Raw genomic sequence first — 23891 nt, 5'->3', positions numbered from 1 at the left:
CACTGGGCTCTGCCACCGTGCCCACCGAGGCTCAGAAAATGACGGTGGATGGGAGGAGGATGATCCTGTTCACCTGCAATGGAGGTAACTGGGGAGGGAAACCTGAACTGCGCAGGACAGATTTTTGCCTTTAACAATCACTGAACTTTTCCTCTCCACATATGTGCTGTGGGTAGTATGCGGCTAATAATGTGTTTTGAGATACATTTTGGTCTGAGATCTCCAGTGAGTTTGGCTTTTTGATGCCAGCACAAACGGACTCCACATACTTAAACGTCTGCCTGACGAAATTAGAAAATGAGTGATATGTAAGCGGAGACGGGGATCATCTGAGAGACTGACTTTGAGATGACTTTCTCCTAAAGTCAGAATATTTAGAGCTAGGGTTTTGGCTTTGCCTGTTTTCCGGAGAGATCTGAGGCTGCCCGGCCTGACCCTGCCGCCAGGGGCATTGCTGCAGGGTGGCAACTGGCCCGTTCCCTCTCCTGACATTTGCATTTGCTCGAACAAAAGGCTCATTCTGGCTGGGAGCGCTGAGGCCAGGTCTTGCGTTGTCCAGTTACCAGTTGCTTTTTGGAAAGAGCTAGCTGTGCTCGAGTGCCCGGCTTTGAGTCACTTCTGTGGGGCGCTGTCATCTTGGATATTTTGGTCTTTTGTCATATATAAAAAGATATCTGTATTATTTGCAAGCAGTTAGTCATCTGCTAGCCAGAATGGGGTTGTTTTCCTTAAGGATGTTTAGGATCACATAACTCTTCCAGGCAGAGGGGAAAATGTCCGTAGATGTTGGGATTAGTCACATAACTGCTGCAGTTATCTTCATCCAGAGCCTTTTCTTTCACTCCCCATTAGAGCTCCTGAACTTGAGGGCTGCACCCAATCTCCAGCCTTTCCCATAATGACATTTATCTGGGCAGGCTGAAAGACAAAGGGGAGCTCGGGCTGTATGACCTCTAGCCAGTTATTTCTTTCTTCACTTGGTTGGTTTTTTCCATAACCACTTGATAAGTCATGCCGTGGAGAGCAGGGAATGAAAGGATATGACCTGCTCACCGTGCTCGCCTGCTCCTGGCTTCCAGCAGCAGTTCCGATTTCTCTGGGCCTCTGTTCCCGCCAGCACAAGGTATAACCCCATTTCTGCACCTTGCCGAGGTGCTGTGAGGTTTCCTTCTCGCCTGAGCGCTCTGGGTGACCCTGGGGTACAGTACGGCTGCTGCCATAAAGCACCTCCCAGCCATCAACAGACTTTCATCCTTAGAAAAGCCCTGTGTTGTATCGCTGTCCCTGTCCTTGAGCTGAGGACAAGGTGAGCCGTGGACTTTGGCACCATGAAGGTTGGCCTTATTCTTCTCTGAAATGGCCCATAATTCCCACATCACGGGAAATGAGAAAGTATTACTTACTTTTCAACCATTCAGTATCCTCTGTGTGATCGGGATGTGCTTAAACTGGGGACAGCTGCTCTGTGGGGATGTTTTCAAGGGAGCTGATGCTGAGTAGGACTAAACGGCAGCGACTGTCGCTTAACGTAGGCAGGGGCACAAATCTTTCTGGGAGAGACCCGGGCTGTGCAGTGCTCACAGCAAAGGTGTTAATCGGTTTGCAACACTCCATGGCATTCCAGCGGTATGGGGACAAGCCGTCGAGACGAAAAGGAGGAAAATTGGAAATCGGTCGCTATTACTCGTAATTCTTTTAAGTCCTCTTAGAAGCAGACCCCAAAAGCCCACCAAACCTCGGTGGATTTATCCTGCCGGTCCTCTGCGGTGCAGTCAGCCCAGGGTGAGGGGGCTGTGCTGGGCGCTTTGGTGCTGGGGGGGTCGTTTGCCTTTACAGAGGTCAGGTACTGGGAGGCCACTTGCAGAGCAAATGCCTTCGCTGTGCGCTGCTGTTGTCGTGAACTGGAAGAACCTGAAGGACTGGTGAAACGGGGACCCTGCAGCCGGCTCCTGCCAGGATCCACTTGGGGATTCTTCTTTCCTCGGTCCTTCCAGAAATGGAGTAACATTTGCTGGGAGGAGCTTTTCAACGTGGAAATTGGCCCACGAGGCTGGGTTGAGGCATGGCTGGGTCCAGGATGCACTAAAAATAATTGTGACAAATGTAAACACTGACTTTTGCTGGGGTGGGAGCGCGTCTGCCGAGAAGCGCCGGCGCGGGGAGTGGGGCGGTCGGCGGCGCTGGGTGCTGCGGTGGCAGAGCAGAGCGGGGGGAACGCTTTCTTCCTCTGGGCTGTTTTTGTTTTAAAGCAATCGTTTAAAATGGTAACAGCTTCACACGTTAGAATTGCAGCTTTTCTGTCATTGTGTTGTGGTAACCACGTTTTCAACAGGTGGGGGAAGAAAGTGCAAGGGGGGAAATATGGAACTGAAGAAAGAGGAAGGGACTATTGAAGGGGAAACGCCTCCACCTCCTCCCTCCTCTGCTGGGCTCTCTTCCTTGTTTGGTTTTCTTTTTTATTTTAAGATGTAAAAGCGAACATAAAAATTAGGAAGGAGGTGGTCTGAGCCCCTGCTTGCGGCCGAAGGGCTCTCCCCCCGTCCAGCCTCCTGCGGCGCCCGGGCCAGGGGACAGGGCAAGGTGACGGAGGCGGGTGCCACGTCAGCAGCCTGCGTGCTCCTGCCTGTGGCTGCCAACAAAGGTGGCCATTGAGAGCCCGCCGTGCGTGTGCTCTCCGCGACTGTGCTGCGGGAGCGGGGCTGAAAGCACCAGCTTGGTTTTGCGCAGGCAGCTGATGAGCCACGTGAGCATGCTCTCCTCCTCCTCCTCCACCTCCTCCTCCTCCTCCTCCTCCTCCTCCCCTCCAGCAGAAGGTCTCCCGGGCGCCTGGGGCGCGGTGGCAGGTTGCAGGCTGTATGGCGGTGAGAGAGCTGGCCCTGTCGAGCCAGGACGGAGGGCTGTGCTGGGTGGAAATGGGCTCCCCCAGGTGAATGAGCAACGCCCACCCAAGCAGCCACAGCGCAAACAAATGTGCCTTTCCCCAGCCCATTGACTTTTTTCGTCAGCTGAGGACACAACAGCAGAATAAGGGAAAACGTATCTTTTTATTTCCCTCCCTCGCTCTTGCTAACTCCGGCCATCCCCTCGGTGCGGCTCCAGAAGGAATGAATAAAATTATTTTGTTCAAGGCACTTCTGCTCCAGAGCATAAAATTACTCAGCAGTTGCAGGACCAGGTCATTGTAGATATTTTTATCCTGTGTCTATTTTGCTCTGCCTCAGACTGACGTGTTATGGATGCTTCCAATTAACAGTGCATGAACGTAAACAACGCTTTACTCATCAAAAGAGGAATTTTTTAATTTTTTTTTTAGTTATGTTTGCAAAAACATATTCATGTTCAGATTTTCTTTACGCAAAAACGAAAGCACCTGAAGTCCAGGCCAGGGAAGGTTTGCTGAGCAGAGTGTAGGAGCCTGGCGACACCATGTTATATAAACAAACTGGTGTTTTTGAAAGCAGACCTAGAGGAGTTTGCAAATGCATTTATTTAAGCAAGCAACCCATCTGCTCCTACCAATAATGGATTCGCAGACCAATTGTGTATTTGCTCAGCTCACAGGCCAGTGAGTTTTACATATGTTACATGATTTGCACAAATCGATACGTAACGTAGACGCACACGCTCACATCTGGAACACGTGAGCCGTGGAGGCAGGGATTTGAATAGTGACCTAGTTAGCACCTAGCAGCATGTGGATCTTCAGGGCAAAAATATAATATTTATCTTTTTTTTTTTAATGAACTGTTAGATTTTATAAGGCAGACTGTAGCACTAGCCTGTTTCACAGGGCTGCGTGACTCCTGCAGGATGCAGCTACCACAAGAACGAGGCTTGGAGCTGCTTCACTTACCTGGCTGGCCAAGAAGCAAAACTCCAAATTGCATATGAATGTAGCGCAGCTGGGTGGAGGACCTGCCCCAACTCAGCGTTGTCAAGTCCATGGACATGGATTTTAATTCTAGCTATGGGAGTAGGGAAAAGAAAGCTTTATCCAGAAAAATAAAACTGGTCCGTTATATGGGAAATACGGAATATAGGCAGGATTCCGAAGGTCCTACCTAGAAATACATTTCTGAGCCCTTCAGGGTGTCAGGGGTCCCTGTTTCTATTTACCGCTTCCTCCTGTCGTGGCACCTGAGGCTCTAGAAGCCTTCCTTCTTGCCAGAAACCTTTCTAGAAACAGCACTTTTTCCATCGCGCGCGGGAATGCTTGCAGAGCGCAATCTCAAATGGTCGGCCGCGAGCGTTTGCCCGGGAGCTTGATTTAAGGAGCTGCGCTCGCCCAGCAAAATCCAGGAGCTGTTCCTGCGATACGCTCCCTTGAGCAGACCGGGGAGAAAAGTGGAGGCCAAGAACTTAAATTTTATGACCTTGTAATGTCCGCAGGCTCAAACCCGTGACAAAAGTCTCACTGATCAAGGCAATTATTAAAAAACAGGAGAAAGGTGGGGGGGAAACCCCAAACCTGTCCTTTCTCCGGGTTACCAGCTAAACAGCCTGTGAGCTGCAATAATTCTGCAAAAGATGCCCTCAGGAGTGTTTTTTACAGTGAAAACAGTCATAAATAATAATAAAAAAAATGCATGTGTGTGTATTTTACAAAACAAGGAAAAAATTTCTTCCTCTTCAAGCCCGTAGTCTGTGAATAATTTGTGAACAAGAGAAGCAGCTCCATCTATCTTACACTGCATTTGTTACAAATCATTTGCTCATGTGTAAATCTTTCTGCCAGGGTAGGAGCAGCAAATCCTCCTTCAATTGTTGTCTGCTGAAAAACTTCTATAGCTAAACATGAAAAATTGAATCGATAAGTAACAGGTGTAGAGGTGCATCCCGGGATGAATATATTCCCGGAGCCCGCGATGGAGGGGCTGGGTGACAGTGTTTATGAGGCAGCTGGTGGCTGCGGGGCAGGATTTCAGGCTGGCACAAATTGCTGAGCCACAAGAGCTAATAATTTTGCAGGCGAACAAAAGCCAAGCCCAAAAGACCATCTCCAAAACCCACCTCCCACCCAGCACACCTCCAGCGAGCAGGCAAACAGCCACGGCCCAAGTGAAATGCCTCGGAGCATCCCATCTTGGAGAGCACCTTTCTGAGAGCTCACAGAAGGTCCCTAGGTGGCAACACTGCTCCTCCTGACCCTCCTGTGAGTCTTGTCGGGGTTGGTGGATCTCTGAAAGCCCCTGCTTCGGAGATTCTGTGACTAAGTGAGACCGTAAACTTCCATTCACAAATAGAAGTGAGAAAAAGAGTATATGTTTAATGCTGGTGGTGGCAAAGGAAAGCGTAAACCTGTGCTCGCTGAAAGGCTCTGCCCTCTGAAGGCAAACTAAAAGAATGGCTGAAACACCCAATAATTTATTTATTTAAAAGAAATAGGAAGATTTTAAAGCCAAAGCTGTGACGCTGGGAGATGTGTCTCATGATCGCCAAACGCTTTGGGTTGCCACTCAACTTGGATATTTCTGTAACCGAAAGCCCAACACGTAACAACTGCAGAAAAGTGGTTCGGCCCTTCCAGCCTCTTCGCCCGGGACCAAGGATGCTCCGCCGGGCCGTGGCACCGAGGGACCCCCCGCTCCATCCCGTCACCCGTCCGCCCGGACTGGAAGCTCTCCGCAGGTGAGGAGCATCTCTCCATCCCTGTTTGCAGAGCGTGGCCCCCTTCCAGGCAGCCCCAGAACAGAAACATGGTAAATAACCCCGTGCACAGACATGGGCTGGACAGCTGAGGGGAAAAATGCCCACCCCATCCCCACTCCCAACATTTTCAGGGGAAAAGCACCATCACAGACCCAATAGATTCGGAGATTTTGGTGTTAAGTCCTGCTTATCACGCCCGTTAGATGCGTAGATCTGAGAAAGCCATTAACTTTTTCCTTTCAATCTATGTTTATTCTCTGCTGACTCCGTGCAAGCCTGCCGTGCCCCTCCGGCACCGCAGGTCACGCGTGCTTGCGAACGGCTGCTCCTTCGCCAAAACGCCAAACCAACTGATAAAAGGAGCAATTTCACTATGTCAGAGATAAGATACTTTTGCCCATCTCTTGATTAGATGACTTTTGGAGCTAGCAACACAGTCAAAACTGTGAATTGCAAATATTATAATCAAATACACAATTTGAGTTTCATCCTGAGTTAATTACCTGAGCAGTATACATCTGGTAGCTACGATGAATTACAGCAGAAATGGAGAATTTGATTGCAATATTCACTTTTCAGATGATCTGCAGGTCAAGTATTATTCACTGAAGAGATTCATGAATAATTTTGAATTACTGGACCAATATATTTAGAAACTGTGCAATCTGCAAACAGGGAGAGAAAAAGCCTCAAATAAATTATATATTGTGTCTTTTCCCTGCAGCTCTGGAAATGGATTTGATTGCCTAGCACACTCCCTATTATATCTTCTACCCCCCCTCCATAAACCTAAAATCTCTCCTGCTGTATTACTAACCAGGCACAGATGAAATCGGTCCCACGAGAAGCAGCCATCCAGCTCGGGGGGGTGGCTTTCCCCTTAGAAAAATCTAAATTCTACAACCGAGTGTCTGTGAAACAGTTCAGTTAAGTAGGGCCAGGCAAAGCTAACCACCACTGGAGAATACTTCACCTTAAGGAGCAAATAAACCAGGCAGATGCAATGTATATAAGTGCGAGGTCCCCAAACCGTGATGCCACACGCCATCTCGTGTCAGGCGCTGGGAGTAGCTGGGTGCTCCTGCCCCAATTTCCAACGATTTGACGTCATTTCAGGGATGGGGGGGGTGTGGGGTGTGTGTTTTCTTTGCACCCCAAATACTGCAAAAATTAGGAAGATGTGACTGTGTAAGGAAGACCTTGGGTCCTCCATGCCGGGGCCGTGGTGGGAGCAATAATTGTGCTGGGTGCGGGTGCTTGGTTTTGGCTCGTGTAAATCAATTCTATGTTGGACTTGCTGGATGGAGGACGTGACCCTGCCTGTTCATACGGCGAGTCCTGCTGAGGACAGTGGGACCCCCTCTGCCCCACAGCTGCCTCTGAAACGGCCTGGTTGCACCTTGCTTTCTGCCCAGCCATGGAGTGACTCGGCCAAGGCCAACCTTGGAGTCGTTTCCAGACGGAGCTTTGTGATTGCCAGTGTCTTCCCCAAGCACCGTCGAGGCAGGAATTGCAGGACACCTTCTAAGAGACTGAGGGCTCCGGCGTTGGAAGGGTTTGTGACCGTGGCTGGTGGCCCTGCTGCAGCATGGAGTGCTTGTGGGGGCGGGTGGAGGTAATGTTCCTACTTTAGCAGGATTTGACTTCATGGGGCTGGGATGTGGCTGCCGTTTATCTGGTGATCTTAGGAGCAAGCCTCTAATAGCAAGTAGCATTTTCTTAGCAAGGCAGTAACCAACCCCACCAGCAAGTGCTTGATGTGCAAGTGCTGCTGGGTTTTTAAGCTGACCGTAGGCTTTTGCGCTTGTTAATGGGAGGGTTGCAAGCTGTCAAGCTGCTGGTGCTGTTCTGAGAGGTGCCATGTGCAGGATCTGCTCAGGGGGCTGCCTGCACGCCAGAGGCAGGCCGGACCGGCCGCCCTGGCCAGAGCCATGCGCGGATCAGCCAGGTCACAGGAATGCACAGCTCAGACTCTCTCCCCCATGTATATCAATCAATATTGCATTTCATCTGCTATTTTATCATCCTGTCACTTGGTATTACAGTGCCCTTCTACAGCTCCTCACAGTCAGCTAGTGTTTTTGCAGCTCTAAATAACTTGATCTCAACAACCACCTTTGGAGCCCGCCTCTCCCGTCCCTCTCCCAGACCGTCTACATCAAGCAGCCCAGGCCATTCCACAGCTCCCCTGGGACGCTGCTGATGACTTCCCTTCCTTGTGAAAACTGACCTTTCGGTCTCACCACTTCTTTCTGATGTTTCAATCAGTTGTTGACTCAAGAGACTGCCTCACCTCTCCCTGCAGGACAGCTAAATGTCTTTAAAAGCCTTGGGTGAGGAAGCTTGTCTAAGGCCTTGATCCAAGTCAGCTTTATCAGCTGGACCATCTCTGTCCTCGTGATTGCTTCAAAGAAAGTTAGGGAGCATTGCTTCCCTCTGTTAAGTCCACACTCCTCCTCTTTACATCATATTCCTCATTCAGCGGTGAGTTTTATCCTCCACTACAGTTTCTACCAGACCTGCTGAGTTTTCATGCCCAGCCCCCAGTAATCCTCTAAAATTAGCCCCATGTTTGCCACCTTCCACCCTCTGGTCCGGCCTCAGACTGAAGCAAAGGTTATCCACTCCAGTTAATGGTTAAGCAGTTTTTATGTGAGCACTTTTACCCTTGGGTGAATAGCATCTGATCCTGGAGATTTATTACTGTTGCTTTTCTATTTATTTCAAGCAGTAGAGGAAACGATGTCCTTTACATGTGTTTCAACACCCCCCTTGGTTTGGGTGTGTTAGGAGCGGAGCGAAGGAGGAAGAGAAGGCATAAACCCCTTTATGGGTAGGTCCCCTTTATGCCACTTAATCCAGTCCAACTGCCATGTTGTCATGCCAGTTTAAGGTGAAAAAATGCTCCCTCTCCTCCCTCTAGAGGAATCTTTTCCTCTTTTCTCCAGCCTTCTCCTTTCCTCCTGCATTTCTAGCCATCGCTGGGGCAAAGAGAGGGGGTAGGAACTGCCAGGTGGGACAAGACCCATGGCCCTTTGCATCCTGTAAGCACCAGTGTCTCATGCTCCAGGGGGTCGTACAAGATGCCCCAGAGTGGGGTCTGGAGGAGGTTTGTCCCCACCCCAAACTGGCCGTAATCTTGAAGCACGGACATTCACGTCCTTTGGGTTTTGCCCTCATTGCCGTTGTCGGTGCTGCTGTGGCCACGGGCTCCTGCAGCGCGTGGCGCTCCTGTGGCTCAGCAAGCCCGAGGTTTGGAGGAGACCCTCCGAGCCGTGGCGGCTGGGCTCACGAGTCAGCGGTTGGATGGGTGAGCACCCAGCGCAGGCCGGCACCGTGCGGGGCTGGCTGAGAGCAGAGGTGGTAACAGGGATGTGCACAGAGGAAAACACCGAAATCAGAGAGTTTCCTGGCTTAGAAACCCGAACCCTATAGCAGCCTTTGGAAGGCTTTCCATTCGCTTTCTAAACTCTCAGACCTGAATGTCATATCATTTGCCCAGCCATAAATAGCTGTGAAATAAACAGGCTGTGCCACTTTTTTGGCTAATAGATATGTCCGCTAGCGCTGCAGCGTTATCTTCATATGCCGCTGGTGTTTGCATTGTACATCAGGAGCTCAAGCTGACTTTTTTTTCTTTTTCTTTTTCAAGATTTAAAGCGCTGGCAGAACATTTATTCAGTTGTGCAACGTCCACTCAGAGTGTTTCTCAGATCCTGGACATGGGGCTCATTTTTTGTCCTTAACAGCCGCTGTAAATCAATAAGGCAGTTGGAGGTCACTTGTAGTCAATCAGTAACCAGTGCCAGCGAAGGGGAAAACACTAAATATTTGGTGTAAAAACACAGGCTCTAAACTTGAAGTTCTTGCTCAGGGTGACATTTTCACGGCCGTGCCTTCAGAAACTTGGCTCCATCCAGCCTCGGTGTAGATACCCAGCCTGGCCACGATCCTCTCCTGGTAATTATCGACACGGAGAATTCCACAGCACGTGAGCGCTGCGGGAATTACAGCAACTGGGGCGCGAGGTGCTTCAGGTGGAGGAAGTGGGTCTCGTGGTGCGACGTGCTGATTTGGTGCCAGCTGAATTACTCCTCCTCTTTGCAGGAAGCCATTAGGTGTTGGCTGAAGCCGTCCATGACCTTCGTCACAGCCACCTCCCTCAGCAACCGAGACCCATGGCCAGGTAGTAATTCTTGCAGGGGTCCCTAATTCCCTTTGAAACAACTGAGAACTAAGCTCTTAAATACCTTTGCCGTCTGAATCATATTCCAATGGTGTCATCTCTATTTGCTCCTAGTTCTGGAGCTGGTTGCCCATAAAAACGTCTGCCTGACCTCATCCCAGGACCCTGCAATGAGAACACACTCAGTTTCCGCTTTCCTTTGACCTCAGCTGCTCTGGGCTTTGCAGCGATGCAGGATCCTATATCTGAGTAATCATGCAGCCATCGCTCTGTGCGTGCTAACACGGGCCCTCGTGCCCTGCACCGCCAGCTGTATGATGCATCAGGCCTTATATGTAATCTGGACGTGCTCTAACAGGCCCCGTGCAGAAGCTGCGTGCCATCACTTTTTTGCTGCTATTTTGTCCCCCTGTTAACAGAGCGGGGCTGCACAGGCGGTTTGCACAATAACCTGTGACTCATCTTTGGATCTATACGCTGGATGGTTTCCACTGAGCTCTAGCTGCGGGGTTTGCAGATTCACGTGTTGCGCTTTTCATCTTCACTCCAGACTGGGAGGTGGGCACGCCGCGCCGGCGCCAGCGGCTCTGCGCTGTCCTCCTGCCTCCCCAGAAGTGCCCGTCAGATCCCTCCCTGAGCCCTGGGGAGCTCCTGCAGGTCTCGGACCCAGCTAACGTGGCTCTGCTCCCTTGCTGCTTCCGAGGCTGGAGTCTGCAGGAAATGCTGCTTCTCTGGTGTCCCCATGCGGTGGAGAGCTTTGGCAGTGGCCACCGGCCGCGGCTGCGTGGCTTTGGCGGTGGCATCCTTCCCCCAGCTCTTCCCTGGAGCCTCAAACAGGTGCCTGCGCTCCTTCCTAGCCCGCTGCCGTGCAAGGAGAGGAATCAAGCAGGCTCTTCCCTTCCTCTCTCTCCTGCCATACATTTAATACAAACTTTAAATACTGGCATTTCCTTCCAGCTTTCTGACAACCTTGAGAGATGCACCCCAGGGCGCAGGAGGGAAAACTGAGTGCATGAGCAACACAAAAGGGATTTTCTGATCAGGAGCCACACGCAAGTACCTATTAGCCTTGCAAAGGCTTTAACGACATCCTTTAGTGCCTGGCCCTGTGCGTAGGCTTCCCTCAGGCTGGCTGGCTGGTCAGACTTGAATTTTAGGCTTCTTAAGGGTTTAATAAGAGGCTGAACTAAAATACTAGCTTTGAGTGGAGAGCTAAATTCTTCAAGGTCAGAAGGTGGAGAGGCTCGGTGTTAGGTTCAGTCCCATGCCACGGGGAGGTGCAGTGCTCCCAGCATGGCCCGGGGTGGTTTGTCTGCTGGTGAGCGGGCGAGGGGATGCCCGTGGCGCTGCTCCTTCTGCCTCGGGGCAGCCGTGGTGCTTCTGTGCAGCCGAGCACAGCCCTGTGCGTCCCTGGGGGGCTCCCGGCGGGGCTGGGCACCCGATATCTGTCTTGTCCGGGTGACCTGTCGCTGCGGGGCTGCTCGCTGGCACGGAGGTGGTGCTGGCCAGCGTGCCTCCATGGCACCACAGGAGCCGAACGGATCAGCCTGATCCGCAGCGGAGTGGGGACCGCGTCCCCACGCGGGGCCGGTGCGGGGTGCCGGCTGGGTTTGACGCTCGCCCGCGCAGCCCGCAGACACCGCGGGGCTCGGAAGCAGCTCGGCTCGGTAGGTTTGGGCAGGAGCTACACGAGCGTGGCCGTACCATGTCTGGGAGCTGGGCTGGCCTGTTCAGTGTCCCCTCGCACTGCACCATGTTGGAAAACTGACCCAAACCATCGCCCGGGATCCCCTGCGCAAGCAAGGCCTGCACGCCTGCAGGGGAGACACGTTGCACCTTGCACAAGTCTGGGTCTCGGCGCAGCAGATCATTTGCACGCTCACTTCGCTTTAAGTGCAGGCTTTGTTCCCAGGGGTTTCACCACGAGTAAAAGGTAAGACCCCGTTTTAGACCGCGGGCTTAAGCACCGTGATGTGCTAGATGGAAAAGCAGTGAATCGTGTGCTTTTTGCTCTCAGCTACGTTTGCATCCCAGCAGTTCTGGAACAACCGGGTACATGTCTCCCGAGCCACTCCAACACTCCCACACTTGCAAAATCCTTCAGCTTTTGGAAAAAAAGAGCCATATAAAGCCAATCTTTATTAAACCTTCATCCTCCGATGCCTCTGTGTTAGCAAGTATGGCAAGAACAAGACACTTCCTACGGCTTGCTTGACAAATGACAGATGAGCCATCAAAACAGTGGCGCTTGCCACAGCCGGGGATCCGGCAGAGGTGCTAACTGCTTCGGAGGGCAGCGGGGCTGGCATCTCCTGGCTCCAGAAAATGGTCTTTACAAGAACATACACAAACATTATAGACCTTTAATTGGAGTTTACCTGTTGGACACTTAGGAAAGGAGCCACAAAAAACCAGGCAGATATTTTCTTGGTCAGCAAGTCTGACCCAGGCTCTTCTCCCTCCCACCCAGCTTCTTCTGAAATTATATAAATAACTGGAGATTCAGATGCGTTCCTGTTGCCGGAGCATTTTGGCCATAACCTGAGCCCAGACCACTGGGAGAGGAGCCCTAGTCTCCATCACGCTGCGGTCTCTGCGCATGGCTCGGCTGCCAGTGCAGGGCATGGAAAGCCTTCACGGGCAGCAGAGATGGACTCACATTCAACGTTGTTTCCCCCACTGTTAGTTTTCCTGCCTGCCACCGCAAAATACCCACCATGCACAGGCTTTGGGGGGGGTTAGAGGCTTGCACACCATGCTGAAGCCCAGCACCTGCCTATTTAACCTCCCTCCTCCAGCCCTTCTCACACCCAGCCCCGATGAACGTCTGCAAAAGCAGCTGCGTGCCCACCGCCGGCCCGGGCCCCGGCCCGCTGCCCGCCCCGCAGCCAGCCCGTCAGCGGGCACCAGGGAGTAGCGCTCGCTGCACCTTCCTTCCTCTCCCCAAAACGTGCCTTGACGCCGGCCCAGCCTTGAACTGGCCTTTAGTGCAAGGCAGCAAGCTCCGGGCACCGCCGTAGTGGCTCGCCGGACCCACCGAACGAAGGGCGCTGGCACGGCTCGCCGTGCCACGCTCACCCCTCTTCCCTGCAGAGACAGTCCTGAGCGGAGGCAGGATTTTTCCAGGATCAGCCTTTTCTTTATTTAATAATTTTTGCATAGGCAAATGTTACAGTTTTGGACACACAAATGTTAAAATGATCGATCCTATGTGTATGCGCGCGCTCACACCCACAGCCCGTGCTGTCTTTCTTAGGGTAATTATTCATACGGGTATTTACAGTGGCCTGGTGGAAAATGTTTTCCGTGGTTTCAAAGAATGCTCTAAAATGGTCAAACCGATAAACGCCTTTAAAGAGTGTCCACCCTGTGTGTCTGTGTCTGTGCGTTTTGGTTTCAGCAGCTTTGTGTCTGTGTCATATAGTCCGCAGGCTGTGTATCGCACTTTCTAGTTTGAATTTTGTTCTGACTCCTCTTACTTTACTCTCCACCTATAAAACCGGTATTTCTAATGAAAAATAAGCAATAAATCGCTGCGTATGCTCAGGTGTAAAGGACTTTCAAAAGCAAGAGAGCTGGCAGCACACCGCTGTCGTCCTGCCTTGGACTTTTTGTGATAGACAATAGATTAGAACAAAAATAGGAAAGTGCAATGGAACGAGGGTGTTTGCTGACCTTGTTCCGATGACAGAAAAGTCACTTCGGGGTGAGACTGTGCCTTGGGCTGTTGCAGGGACCAGTTGTCCTGGGCATAGGATCAAGGGAGTTTCTTTTCCCTCAAGTAAGGATTGCAAGTAGGTAGTAGTTGCCATTTAAAACCGAGGTACAATCCAAAGAAAACTGCTAGGAAAATTTCAATTAACAGAAGCACATTCATAAGGCATAGACTGGTTAAATGTGCACAACTGTAAATAGAGACAATAATTTACAGGCTTTTCTCTCGAAATATTAGTGCTGCTATGAGGAGACGAGTGTGCCTTACTTATAGTGAGTTACCATAACATTTCCATACTGTGAATGAGACAGATTAGGTTGGCATTACGTATTACTTAGCTGTGTACCAATTAGCTAAACAAATGCTATGAATTCCGTCATTTATGATGGAAGCTACATAAAAATTGTATAATTGCTGCAGTGAGTCATCTAGTTAAATGGCACTCCTATATGGACGAATTGATTTCAATGCAAGATTAATAGCCTTTTGCTGCTGTTTTACGTGCTTGCCAAAGACCATACTACATTGTTGCTAAGCATCATTAATGGATTAAAATAAGGGTTCTGCATAATTCCTACGGTGTATCTTCAAACAGCGCGTTTAGTTTGTGCACTAGCCTAGCGCTTGTTAGCCCTACATAACACACGGGTCTGGATGGCTGACACGTGTGAAGGAGGTTAATGCAATCCTAGGAACTCTTTCAAAAGCTCACAGGTTTTCTTGTGGATGACTTCGCGGAGTTTCCTCACGCGCCGGATGCTGGAGGTCCCCACAAAGCTGTCTGGCTGTAGGACAGCCATGCCGTTGTGGACATCTCCCATGATGATGAGCTGGCCATCCACTGTGGTCATGTTGGGACATGGGCAGCTCCAGTCCATGTTCAAAAGCGTGATTTCTAGTGGTTCCTTCCCCAGGAATTTTAATCCCATTTTTTCATCTTTGAGGATCTCCTCCACTGTCACCAGGGCATGTCCCGAGTCTTGGTCTTCGGTCAGCTCTGTTATACGGCCCAGGATAACAAAGTCGCTTTTGCAGAAGCTTGTCACCAGCTTCTGGCGTGGTTTGCAAGCTTTGCAGTGCGTGTTCTTCGGGAAAGGGCACATCTCTTCGCAGGCCTCCCGGCTCTCAAAGTTGTTCTCGTTGCCTCCACACCCGCCATAAATGAAGGACTGGCACTGCTTTGTCAAGCTGTTATAGGCCCATCGGGGCTCGTAGGCCTTGCAGTGACCTTGGAGGGCTGGCAGATTGCAAACGTTGACTGGGCCGTTCATGCACGTTAACATACAGTTCTCGTAGGTCTCAAAGTGGTTGAGGTTGCTGTTACAGTTCCCATAGATGAAAGTAAAGCAGTTGTTTTTCTTTGCGTCATAGTACCACCTGGTCTGCTCTTCCCCACAGTCTTCGCTGTCCGGTTGCTTCAGGCACTCATCGGTTGGAAAATGTGTTTTGTTTTGGGAAGCTTCTTTGGATGTGGGTTCTCCTTTGATGACTGACAAAGGGAAATCAGCCCTGAGAAGGCCACCGCTGTTTTTGGCAGTGCAGGTATAGATGCCTGCGTCTTGGAGCTGGGTGTTGTAGATGACCAGTTGGGCGATGTTGGTGACCACGACATTCCCTCTGACGTGGTTTGGCTTCATAATGACTTTGTCTTTCCCATCGACCTGCTTCTCCCACGTGATTTCTGGCTTGGGTCTCCCTGTAACGTCACAGAGGAAGCTGACGGTCTCTCCCACGTAGACGGACTGATGGACGGGGTTGTTCACTAGAGCAGGCGGCAAGATATCGATGACCGTTGTCTCGGAATAGGCAGTAGTAGGGCGAGCTGTTGTTTCTGGTGGGATAGGGCTGGTGTTCGGCCAGGTAAGATGGTACCTACAGGTGACTACGTTCAGGGTAATGCCTTTGATGCAAGCTTCTGCATCCATGTAGCACTTGTTGTAGTAGGTGAGCCCGTCGGAGGCACAGGTGAAGCTCGGCTCCTTCTCACACCTGTCCTTGCACTTGCAGACGGGTTGCCCGTCCCAGATGTCGCACTCTGAGCCTTGCTGGATGCACATGAAACGGTCGCAGGTTGCCTCTTTGGGCATTCCCACCGGCCCTTTTTTCCCCTTGACGTCCATGTACCGAGCCGCCACGCAGCTCTTGGTTCCACAGACATTGGGGCAGCACTTCTCGAAGGTCTCACACTCCTGCGGGGAAAGAAAACAACCCGATCGTTACTGGGGACAGAGCAAAGTCCTTTCCAGAGACCCAGCAAGCAGAGAGGCCACATGCTTTCAAGGAGTTAGGCGCAGGGGACCCATGTCTGCCGCAGATGTCCGCGGTCCAAAATTCAGCGTCCCCACTGGCAATGAGCGGAAACATCCCTCCAGCACCTCCTGAGAGGTGTCTAAACACACTGGGGTTTCTGAATGGCTTCAGGAGAAGACTCTAGGGAAGGAAAATGTATTTCTGCTTCTTAAACACTAACCTCATCACAAGTCTTTCCTAAAGTCACATGGACTGCTTGACTACCGAACCAACAACCCCCCTCCCGCGCTCTCCGAAATGCCTGAGGACAAGCCCTGAGAAACAAGAGCGGATGGAAGGTCTTATCATATGGCTGTAGGCAGTAATCCTTCTTATTTTCCACAGAAGTATGTAAAGTATTATTTGAATTCCCTGAGACTAACAGCCTACTCTTGGAGGTGAAACTGCCAAGGATTTGTAATTGTTCACATTGTAGAGAAAATAATAGAATATCTCAAAAGTAAGGAAATTCTTGCTCCAAAAATAATTTTTCTATGGTATTTAGAAAAACAAACCCAAAACAGCTCATTATGGCTTCTCTGTCCTATTTTAGTCCTATTTTCAAATGCAGCATCGCTCTTCCAGTGATTTATTACACCCCGTCTCAGCTACAGTCAGCTCTAAATTGCAGTTAATTTTAGCAGAATTTTCATCTTCGTTGCAGAAAAGGTATTTGATATGTGTGATCACAGCTGCTGTGTTGTTATGGATTACTTTAAGGGGCCATGAATGCTGCTACCGTGTACGCATCGGGGCACATTTCCACGGTGTGTTAAACCTCTACAACCCCCCTGAAATCCAACGGCTTTCTCCGTAAGTGAGAACAAAATGTTTTTTAAGCTACCAAACTAAATAGCTTCCCCTGAGTCCAGTATCCTTTCCTTATTGGGAAAAAGATGACCTAATAACATAACTCTTTCCCCATTTCCTGCTGCACATTACTAGGTTTCAGAAGCAAAGTTAGAAACCAGAACGGGTAACGTTTTCGGCTGAGGTTAAGGAGCGCGGCTTTAGCAGCGTCGGTGGCGGAGTCCTCGGCCGCTTGCAGACCACTCACTCCATGCGAGGTCCCAGGGCTCCGTGCTGCCACAAGGCAAAAGCAACTATTTTTAGCCTGGTGGCTTCTGGCTTTCAGTTTCTGACCAGTAAATTATTAAAACAACGTCCTCTGTTGCTGCTGCTGGGTTTTTCCAAGTGTTTTAATATTCATTGCTGCACCTGGTGGTTGAAATAAAGGGGGCTTATTTGGGAATGGCAAAAGTAAACACAGCGCCTTCATTCGTAGCACATGGGATGCATCAGAGCAAATCTTGTTTACTTGACGGCCAGCCTTTTTCTGGTTTTTGGGTTTTTTTTGTTTGTTTTTCTCCCCATTCCTTTTAGCACTGCAGAAACGACCTGGCTACAGAACATAAACCCAATGACTTTTTTCAGCATGGTACATGTTGCTGTCAGCCTGGTTTGGGCTGCAGGAGCTTTGCATGATGTAAGAAGCAGGACGAGCAGGTATTTTCAGTTGCCAGCTTGAGCTGGCAGTGCTGACAGGTTGAAAAATGCATTTTTAACATTGTAAGGTAAACACATTTTGAGCTGGGAGCATCACAGAGAACATCTGCCTGGTCATTTTACCCAAGCCCCTGTTTTGCTCTCCAAGCACGCTTTGTGTTTCAAGTGCAGCAAAGGCTGATGATTTACACGTTAAACCATTTCAGACAGAATTCCTCCCAGGAATATAAAGCATTGATGATGGCCACCAACAACACAGAGCATGGTGACACTGCTAAAATATTATGGACTGGCCCTGAGGCGCGCTGAGTTCTGGAGTATCAAATCTGGACGTTTCTTTTGACAGGCAAGCACGGAAGATGATCAAACAGCGCGAGCGCTGTACCCACATCAGCGTAAGTGACAGCTGCCACACACCTCCCCACTCCACTGATAACTCATCAAACCTCTTCTACTTTCTATAGGTGACGGGCCAATGAAATAGGTGCGCTGTCTGCATCGCGTCCTGCACGGCGCCGGCGCCTTTCTATCTGGAACAGAAAGAGCCTGCGGAGCAAACAGACCCGCCGGCAAACCCCATCGCCCCCGACGCAGAGAGATAAAAACGTGCATCACTCACCAGGTCAGCTTCACACTCTCTCTTGCAAGTGCTCTGCGCGTCTACCCACAGGTTGGGGTTCATGTCATTGGGGCATATCCCAGCGTGGGAGTACCGGATTGGAGGTAGGGCTCTCCCTTTCAGAGAGACCTCCAGAAGCAAGAGGACACTGCTCTTCCCCAGCAAGATCCACATCCACCGAGTGAACAGCACCAACAACATCTCAGAACTTCTCCAGGGCAATGGCAGTGACCGAGCTGGAGGTAGTTCTTGTTTGCTTGGGGTTGCTTTTTTTTTTTGTTTGGTAAGCCTTAAATTTTCGAGGAACCTAAATGCACCTGACTCCTGTAAAAACTTCAGCAAGCTCCTTTGCTGCCTCTGTTGATAATGCAGTTTGGTCTGGACCTCATTGGATTAAAGGTCCTAGGAAGTTACCCCCTTATTTTAAGAGAAATGCTAATAGTCTGAGCAGAGTTAGCTCTATTTATACCCTGCCTCTGTTAACAAGTCAGAAAAAGTAAACTTGATTTCTTTGACAGGCACACGCTTCCTATGTCCTGGTGGCAGTCAGACAGATTTGTTGCAAGAAAAAAAAGCTGGAAAGAGTTTAAAAGGCTGGAACTGGCACGGTGGGACCCCTGCATGTTTCTGAATGCAGGGAGGCCTTCTTAACCCCTTTAGACCTAAAGTACTTCCCTATGCTAAGAATGGCATTTACTTCTGAAAGAGTACTTGTCTAAATAACACGGACCCGCAGTCAGGGGATTTCCCCACGGCAAGGGGCTACACAATCACTTGCTAAAAGGAACAAGTAATAGGATTGAAGCAATTAAAGCTAGAATATCATATTTTCACAAAGGGAGTAGGGAAGAAATAACTTATTTAAACTTAGGATCGACAAAGCAGTATGTCTTCGTAACTCTCGTGGGGTTCCTCCGGGCTTTTTTCTTCTCTTTGGTGGGGAGATTTCCAGGATGCTGGTTTTAACGCTGCCCTCCAACCCCACCAGCAAGATGTTAAAAGTGTCCCTGAATTCCTCCACATTTCCTGACAGCCAGATCCCATTGTACAGTGCATTGCTGACCCCTTTAACAGCGACAACAAAAAAATAGTAGAAGTCCAACTCTATGGAAACCTGCATAAAGGAATGTACAGCATTTTTGCATTGGGGGGCAGGGGGGGAAGTTCAGTCAAGCTGAGTTCCTCGTTCCCTGATTATTACAGCAAGGGGCTGATCCTGCTCGTGCTGAACCCGTGCCAAAATCCAGAGACGAGTGGCAGAAGTCACAGTCGCTCAGCACCTTCCAGGATTAGAGCCTTTGGGCTGAGTTCTGGGCTACTTTGGATGGATCCTGCACGGTGCTACGAGCCTCCTGGGAGGACCAGGTAAGATGTCATCCTGGCATCCTACGTGGGGTTCAGCAGGGCCGGACCAGCAGCGCTGCGCTTTGGCGGGAGGGAAGGTTGTGCCCTGTGCCCAGCGCTGAGCGCTGCAAAGCCGACAGACCCGGCTTTATTAAACCAGGGTTGTTTTTCATGGCTGAGTTTGGGCCTAATTCTCCCCTGAGTGACGATGGCTGCCAACCAGTACAACCAGCAGTGAAGTGGGCCACCGTGCAGGCACTGCCTCGGGCCACGGGGCTCCTGCTCCTCCCCTGGGGCAAGGCAGCAGAGCGCAGTGACCTGCTGGAGTTTCCCAAGGATCACCTCCAAAAGGAAGGGAGAGCAACCTGGAGCCGATCTACCCTCGGCTGTGGCACTTCTGTGGCAACCCAGGCTAATAAAATAGTCTCTAGCAGTTTTGATTTGTGCGACCGCATTAACGATATGCACAGTATTTGAATTTCATATGACGTGTGGAGAGAAGTTGTCCAAATTAGCTATTTATAAGGAGCGAAGTCAACCACCAGGCAGCAGTTTGCAGTTGATTTATTCTCTCTGAAACTTTAGAAACCTGCATGACACTTGTACAAAGTGCGGCTGTGCGCAAAATGTTTTATTCAATACTTGTTTACAAAGACAAACGCAGCACCCTGTGATGCCTAAAAAAGCCAACCAAAAATGACACATTCCCAAGAGGTACTTAAAATTCTTACAGCTCTATTAACAACAAAATCGCATGTATTAGTGGTTCTGTTGACTAAACAAAGACACTTTATGTTGTAAAACTGACTACAGATAAGCTTTGAAACCAGCTGCCTGTGGGGCTCGAAGAGCATGGGCATCCGGGCACTAGAGGAGCCGCTGTGACGAGTGTGGGGTCTCACTCTAACAGCTGCTGTACGTGCAGGGAACCTGCCCTTGGTCCGTGGCGTTGCCACCACGTAGCCATGGATAAATCTCTGCCATCCTTTCGGGCTCTTTTACCCCATTAACCCACTGGGCCAGAAGCTGGGAGCTGGTGGGTCCATGGTGCTCTGCAGCTTCTGGCCCCTCTTCTGGTGCCACTAAGCCACCTCCTTGCACGCTTTGGCCATGCTGAGTGAGCGACCCACCGGTGTGGGCCCACCCCAGGCGGGACTCCCTTCCAAGGAGGAAGGACTAACGCTATCTTGGGGTTTTTTTTCCCCCTCTGAGACCAAGAATCCCTTGCCCAGAGGCACATTTCAGCTGTGGGGGTGCAGAATGGGGCTCTGAAGGATCAGACGCTGGTTTGCATCAGACAGATGGAACACTCTTCTGCTTTGCTGTGTCCTCCTCCATCCAGAGGGATATTCTCCAGGGACAGGTAAATCCCACCGCGGCCCTCTCCTTTGGACACACAGATACCACGTGCGGTGCGCGATGGCCAGGACGGCGGAGCTCGAGGGCTGACAGGGGACTGAGCCCAGCTGAAGGAGCAGCTGCGTGGGACATGCAACTCAGCTGATTTAATTGTGTCCTCGCTGCAGGTCAGTGGGGTTGTTCAAGGAAAGGCCACTTGAATGGCTGGATTTGATGCATTGTCACCTCCGACACTGGGTCAGCACTTGGCACAGCGGAGAGGGGCAGGGACATCCCATAGGAGCCAGGGGAAAGGGCAAAGCAACTGTCAATGACAATGATGGTTTTGTCAGGGTGCTGCACTGACATTATAAATGAGACACAGGAAACCTGTGTTAACTGAGAAATCAGGCTTTCAGCAAAACTTTTGCATAGGAAGCCTCTTAGGGAATTAAATCCTGGCCTAATCCAATGGAAACCAGATGGACGCTGTGCCCCTCCGACTGCCATTGCTCCAGGAACAGGGAGTGCTCAGCCCCGTGAAGGATCAGGCCCTTGGCCACTTGATCACAGCCGGGAGAGAGAGGAAAACAGTGCCATAAATCTCCCCGTGAATGCGGGCAGGCAGCTCCTGAGGTCAGAGGAGGCAGTGAGGACTCTGACTAACCCTCGACAGCTGCCCCGTCCCTGCCAGGACACCCCAGACATGCTGTTACCCAGCCTGAGGAGCACACCCAGGAGGGGACACCACTATGCAGGCTGCCCTGCGTTGCCTTGGGGACACCGGGGACCCCCATTGTCCCAGCAGGAACAGCCAAGCTCTGCCTGACTAATGCACTCCATATCTCCTGTGTTTCCTTGAGGGCTGGTTTCTCGCCTGGTTTACATTAGTTTAGCTCCACTGACCTCAAAGAATCTGACCGGGTACTCCAGAAGAACACCAACACCAGCTGTGAATCACAGTCTTTGACAAGGCCCCTGGGCATAGTTTCTTCTGTTCTTTCTTGTTTATAAAGCATCATGCATTTTTTTTCTTTTATATAAAAAGTAAAATAATCCTTATTCTCCATTTCTATGAACGAATCTATTATGAACGCTAAATTTATGGCTTACTTTGTCTCATCTGTGTCAGATACTGATGTGGTAAAGATCTTCCCAAATGAGTACAAGCCTTGGAATAAACCCTGCTCCTACCCCAAAGTCCCCTGTCTGATCCAGGCGTTGAGCTGGTTCTGTTGGATGGGGAGCTGGGATGAGCTTTCTCTGGATCTCAGATGGACAAACCTGAGCCCTGATGGCACAAAGCAGCATTTCAGATCTGCTCCCAGCAGTGGGGACACATGGTGTCCGACCAGCATGTCCTCCACAGATGTCTGTCTGACACTACGCCACGGTCCTGAAAAGCCCTCCTAGGATGCCCGGGGTCCTGGTTAGGGCTGTTTCTCTAGAATTGGCTTAACTGCGACTGGTTTTTGCAAATTACAATTTCGTTGCCCTTTCTTATACTCTTCCCAAGGTCCTGTGGGGTGTTCCTGCCCTTCTCTGCTATGTCAAGTGTTGACCCAGTGTTTGGTGTGACCCCCTTCTAATGGAGGAGGGAAATGGGATTCTCTGGTGCACAGGAAAGTATAATTGTGTTGGGTTTTTTCTTAAACCACTGTTAAAGGAACAGCAAACTGTTGGTCATATTTATTAGGCAAAACGAGCAATTTTCATCTGGAGTTACTCGGCGGATGGTAGATTGATTTGCTGGTTTTGCTGTGGAAGGGCTCTTGGCAGGAACTGTCCCCCTGCCACGTTAAACCTCCCATCTCCCATTGATCTCTGCCTCGGCAATGGGGCCTTTCCAGCTTCGGCCTCTCGTGCAGTCTGGGCCTGCCGCCACTCGCAGCCAGTTTTGCCAACACAAACACAAGCCACCTCCTCTCCCGGCACAGCCACGATTCATCGCTGCCAGGTGGTGCCTTGCTGGCTGCAGCATCGAGAGCCCTAACACGAGGGCTCACGGCTGGAGCGGCCACTCGTCCGTGCTGGGGCTGCAGTGGATGCCCGCGGCACCCACTGCCAGGAGAGGCACGTCCAGGGGTGGCAGGTTAGACCTGCGTGCCTCTGCTGGACCTCTTCTGCCTTTAAGCTTTGCTTAAGGCAAAGACTCTGGTCCTTGAGGTCCTTGAGGGGACTCTCTCCCCTCCTCCACACAGGGCAGCTGGGCACAGCAGGACCTGGTACTAACTCCCTGCACCGCCTGGGCCAGCGATCTGCACTAAAACCTGCCTGCCTGCAGAGACCCTGAACACACAGGCAGCCCCTAGGACACGCTCATCTTCAGCCCCACCATCATCATTCACGCTCCTTAGGTGGCTCCTTGTCACCGCACAGATGAAAATGTAATGCCTGAACAGAAAAGCAATTTAAAAAACCCTCTGTCTCACTTAGAAGGTAGCGATGTTCCAGCCTGTATGTAAAGCTTATTGCACTTAAAGCTGATAGCCAGACATCTGAGAGGGAACGTCACCGCCAGATCCCTTTTGGAGCACAGCTGCCAACTGCCTGCCTTAAGCCGTACCGTTGCTTCCAAACCCTCACAGCAATCCAGATGATGCCTCGGGACCTCGGCTTTAGCTTGCTCCGGGCTGCAAAGGGCCAAATCTTCCCCTTGGAGCGTCGCTCCACTCCCACGAACCTCGGCAGGAGCTGCGCAGGGTCCGGGCTGCGGGGCGCAGCCGGGAAGCCCAGCCCGGGTGCCTTTCCGCAGCCCTTAGGAGGGCGAGCGTCTCACGCCGGAGGTTGGCCGAGCGAGCAGGAATTTTTGGCACCATGTGATGCACCCCCGAACATCAAAGCGAAGGCGAAGGCTGCGCTGGCCACACGCTTTGGAAGCGCAAGCAATGAGCAGGGGCGGATTTGGGCTGAAGGTATGCCATGGTAATTGAGTGCCCAGGTCCTGTTTTCAGGGCCATTTGTATGCGTAATCAGCAGGGGAAGCATGTTTCAGTTTCCCCCTAGTTAAGAGTTTTGTCAGGGTTCCCTGTAAGCGCCCATAACTAACAAGTGCTGGTTTTGACTTCTGAAATAACCCATCTGAGCCGATAACAGCGTGTATAGACAGGCTCGGGGAACCGGGGGCATATTTAGAGCAGCGATCGCTCACCGAAATGAGCTGCAGTTTATGTGCATTCTGCCTCACGCGCAGATGCTCAGTAAGCAGAAGTTAATGTAGTTAGACAAAAGGGCTCAGTTTGGGG

General features: G+C 50.8%; 1 protein-coding gene and 1 long non-coding RNA gene across 7 annotated transcripts in view; one reads left to right on the top strand and one right to left on the bottom strand.

Moving 5' to 3' along the window:
• The first annotated feature begins 486 nt into the window (after window positions 1-486).
• LOC142065144 (uncharacterized) overlaps window positions 487-23891 on the top strand; it is a 32390-nt gene continuing 8985 nt past the window's right edge. Inside the window, exons 1-6 of one of the 6 annotated variants that reach the window (XR_012663293.1) lie at window positions 487-2743; window positions 3791-9609; window positions 9757-9835; window positions 17810-18206; window positions 19168-19329; window positions 20651-20834. This is a non-coding gene — a long non-coding RNA (uncharacterized LOC142065144). The other 5 variants (XR_012663294.1, XR_012663295.1, XR_012663297.1 and 2 more) reach the window with 5 other exon arrangements.
• On the bottom strand, window positions 12963-15712 carry WFIKKN2 (WAP, follistatin/kazal, immunoglobulin, kunitz and netrin domain containing 2). Its single transcript, XM_075111017.1, has one exon. It carries the CDS (start codon window positions 15668-15670, stop codon window positions 14228-14230), a length of 1443 nt encoding a protein of 480 aa, XP_074967118.1. The 5' UTR covers window positions 15671-15712; the 3' UTR covers window positions 12963-14227.

This window comes from Phalacrocorax aristotelis, chromosome 16 (genome assembly GCF_949628215.1).
Source record: "Phalacrocorax aristotelis chromosome 16, bGulAri2.1, whole genome shotgun sequence".
Taxonomy (NCBI): domain Eukaryota; kingdom Metazoa; phylum Chordata; class Aves; order Suliformes; family Phalacrocoracidae; genus Phalacrocorax; species Phalacrocorax aristotelis.
This window is presented reverse-complemented; position numbering and strand designations above follow the sequence as displayed.

Coding starts and splice junctions, on each gene's coding strand:
- WFIKKN2 (XM_075111017.1), bottom strand. CDS start 15,670: ATGGACGTCAAGGGGAAAAAAGGGCCGGTGGGAATGCCCAAAGAGGCA.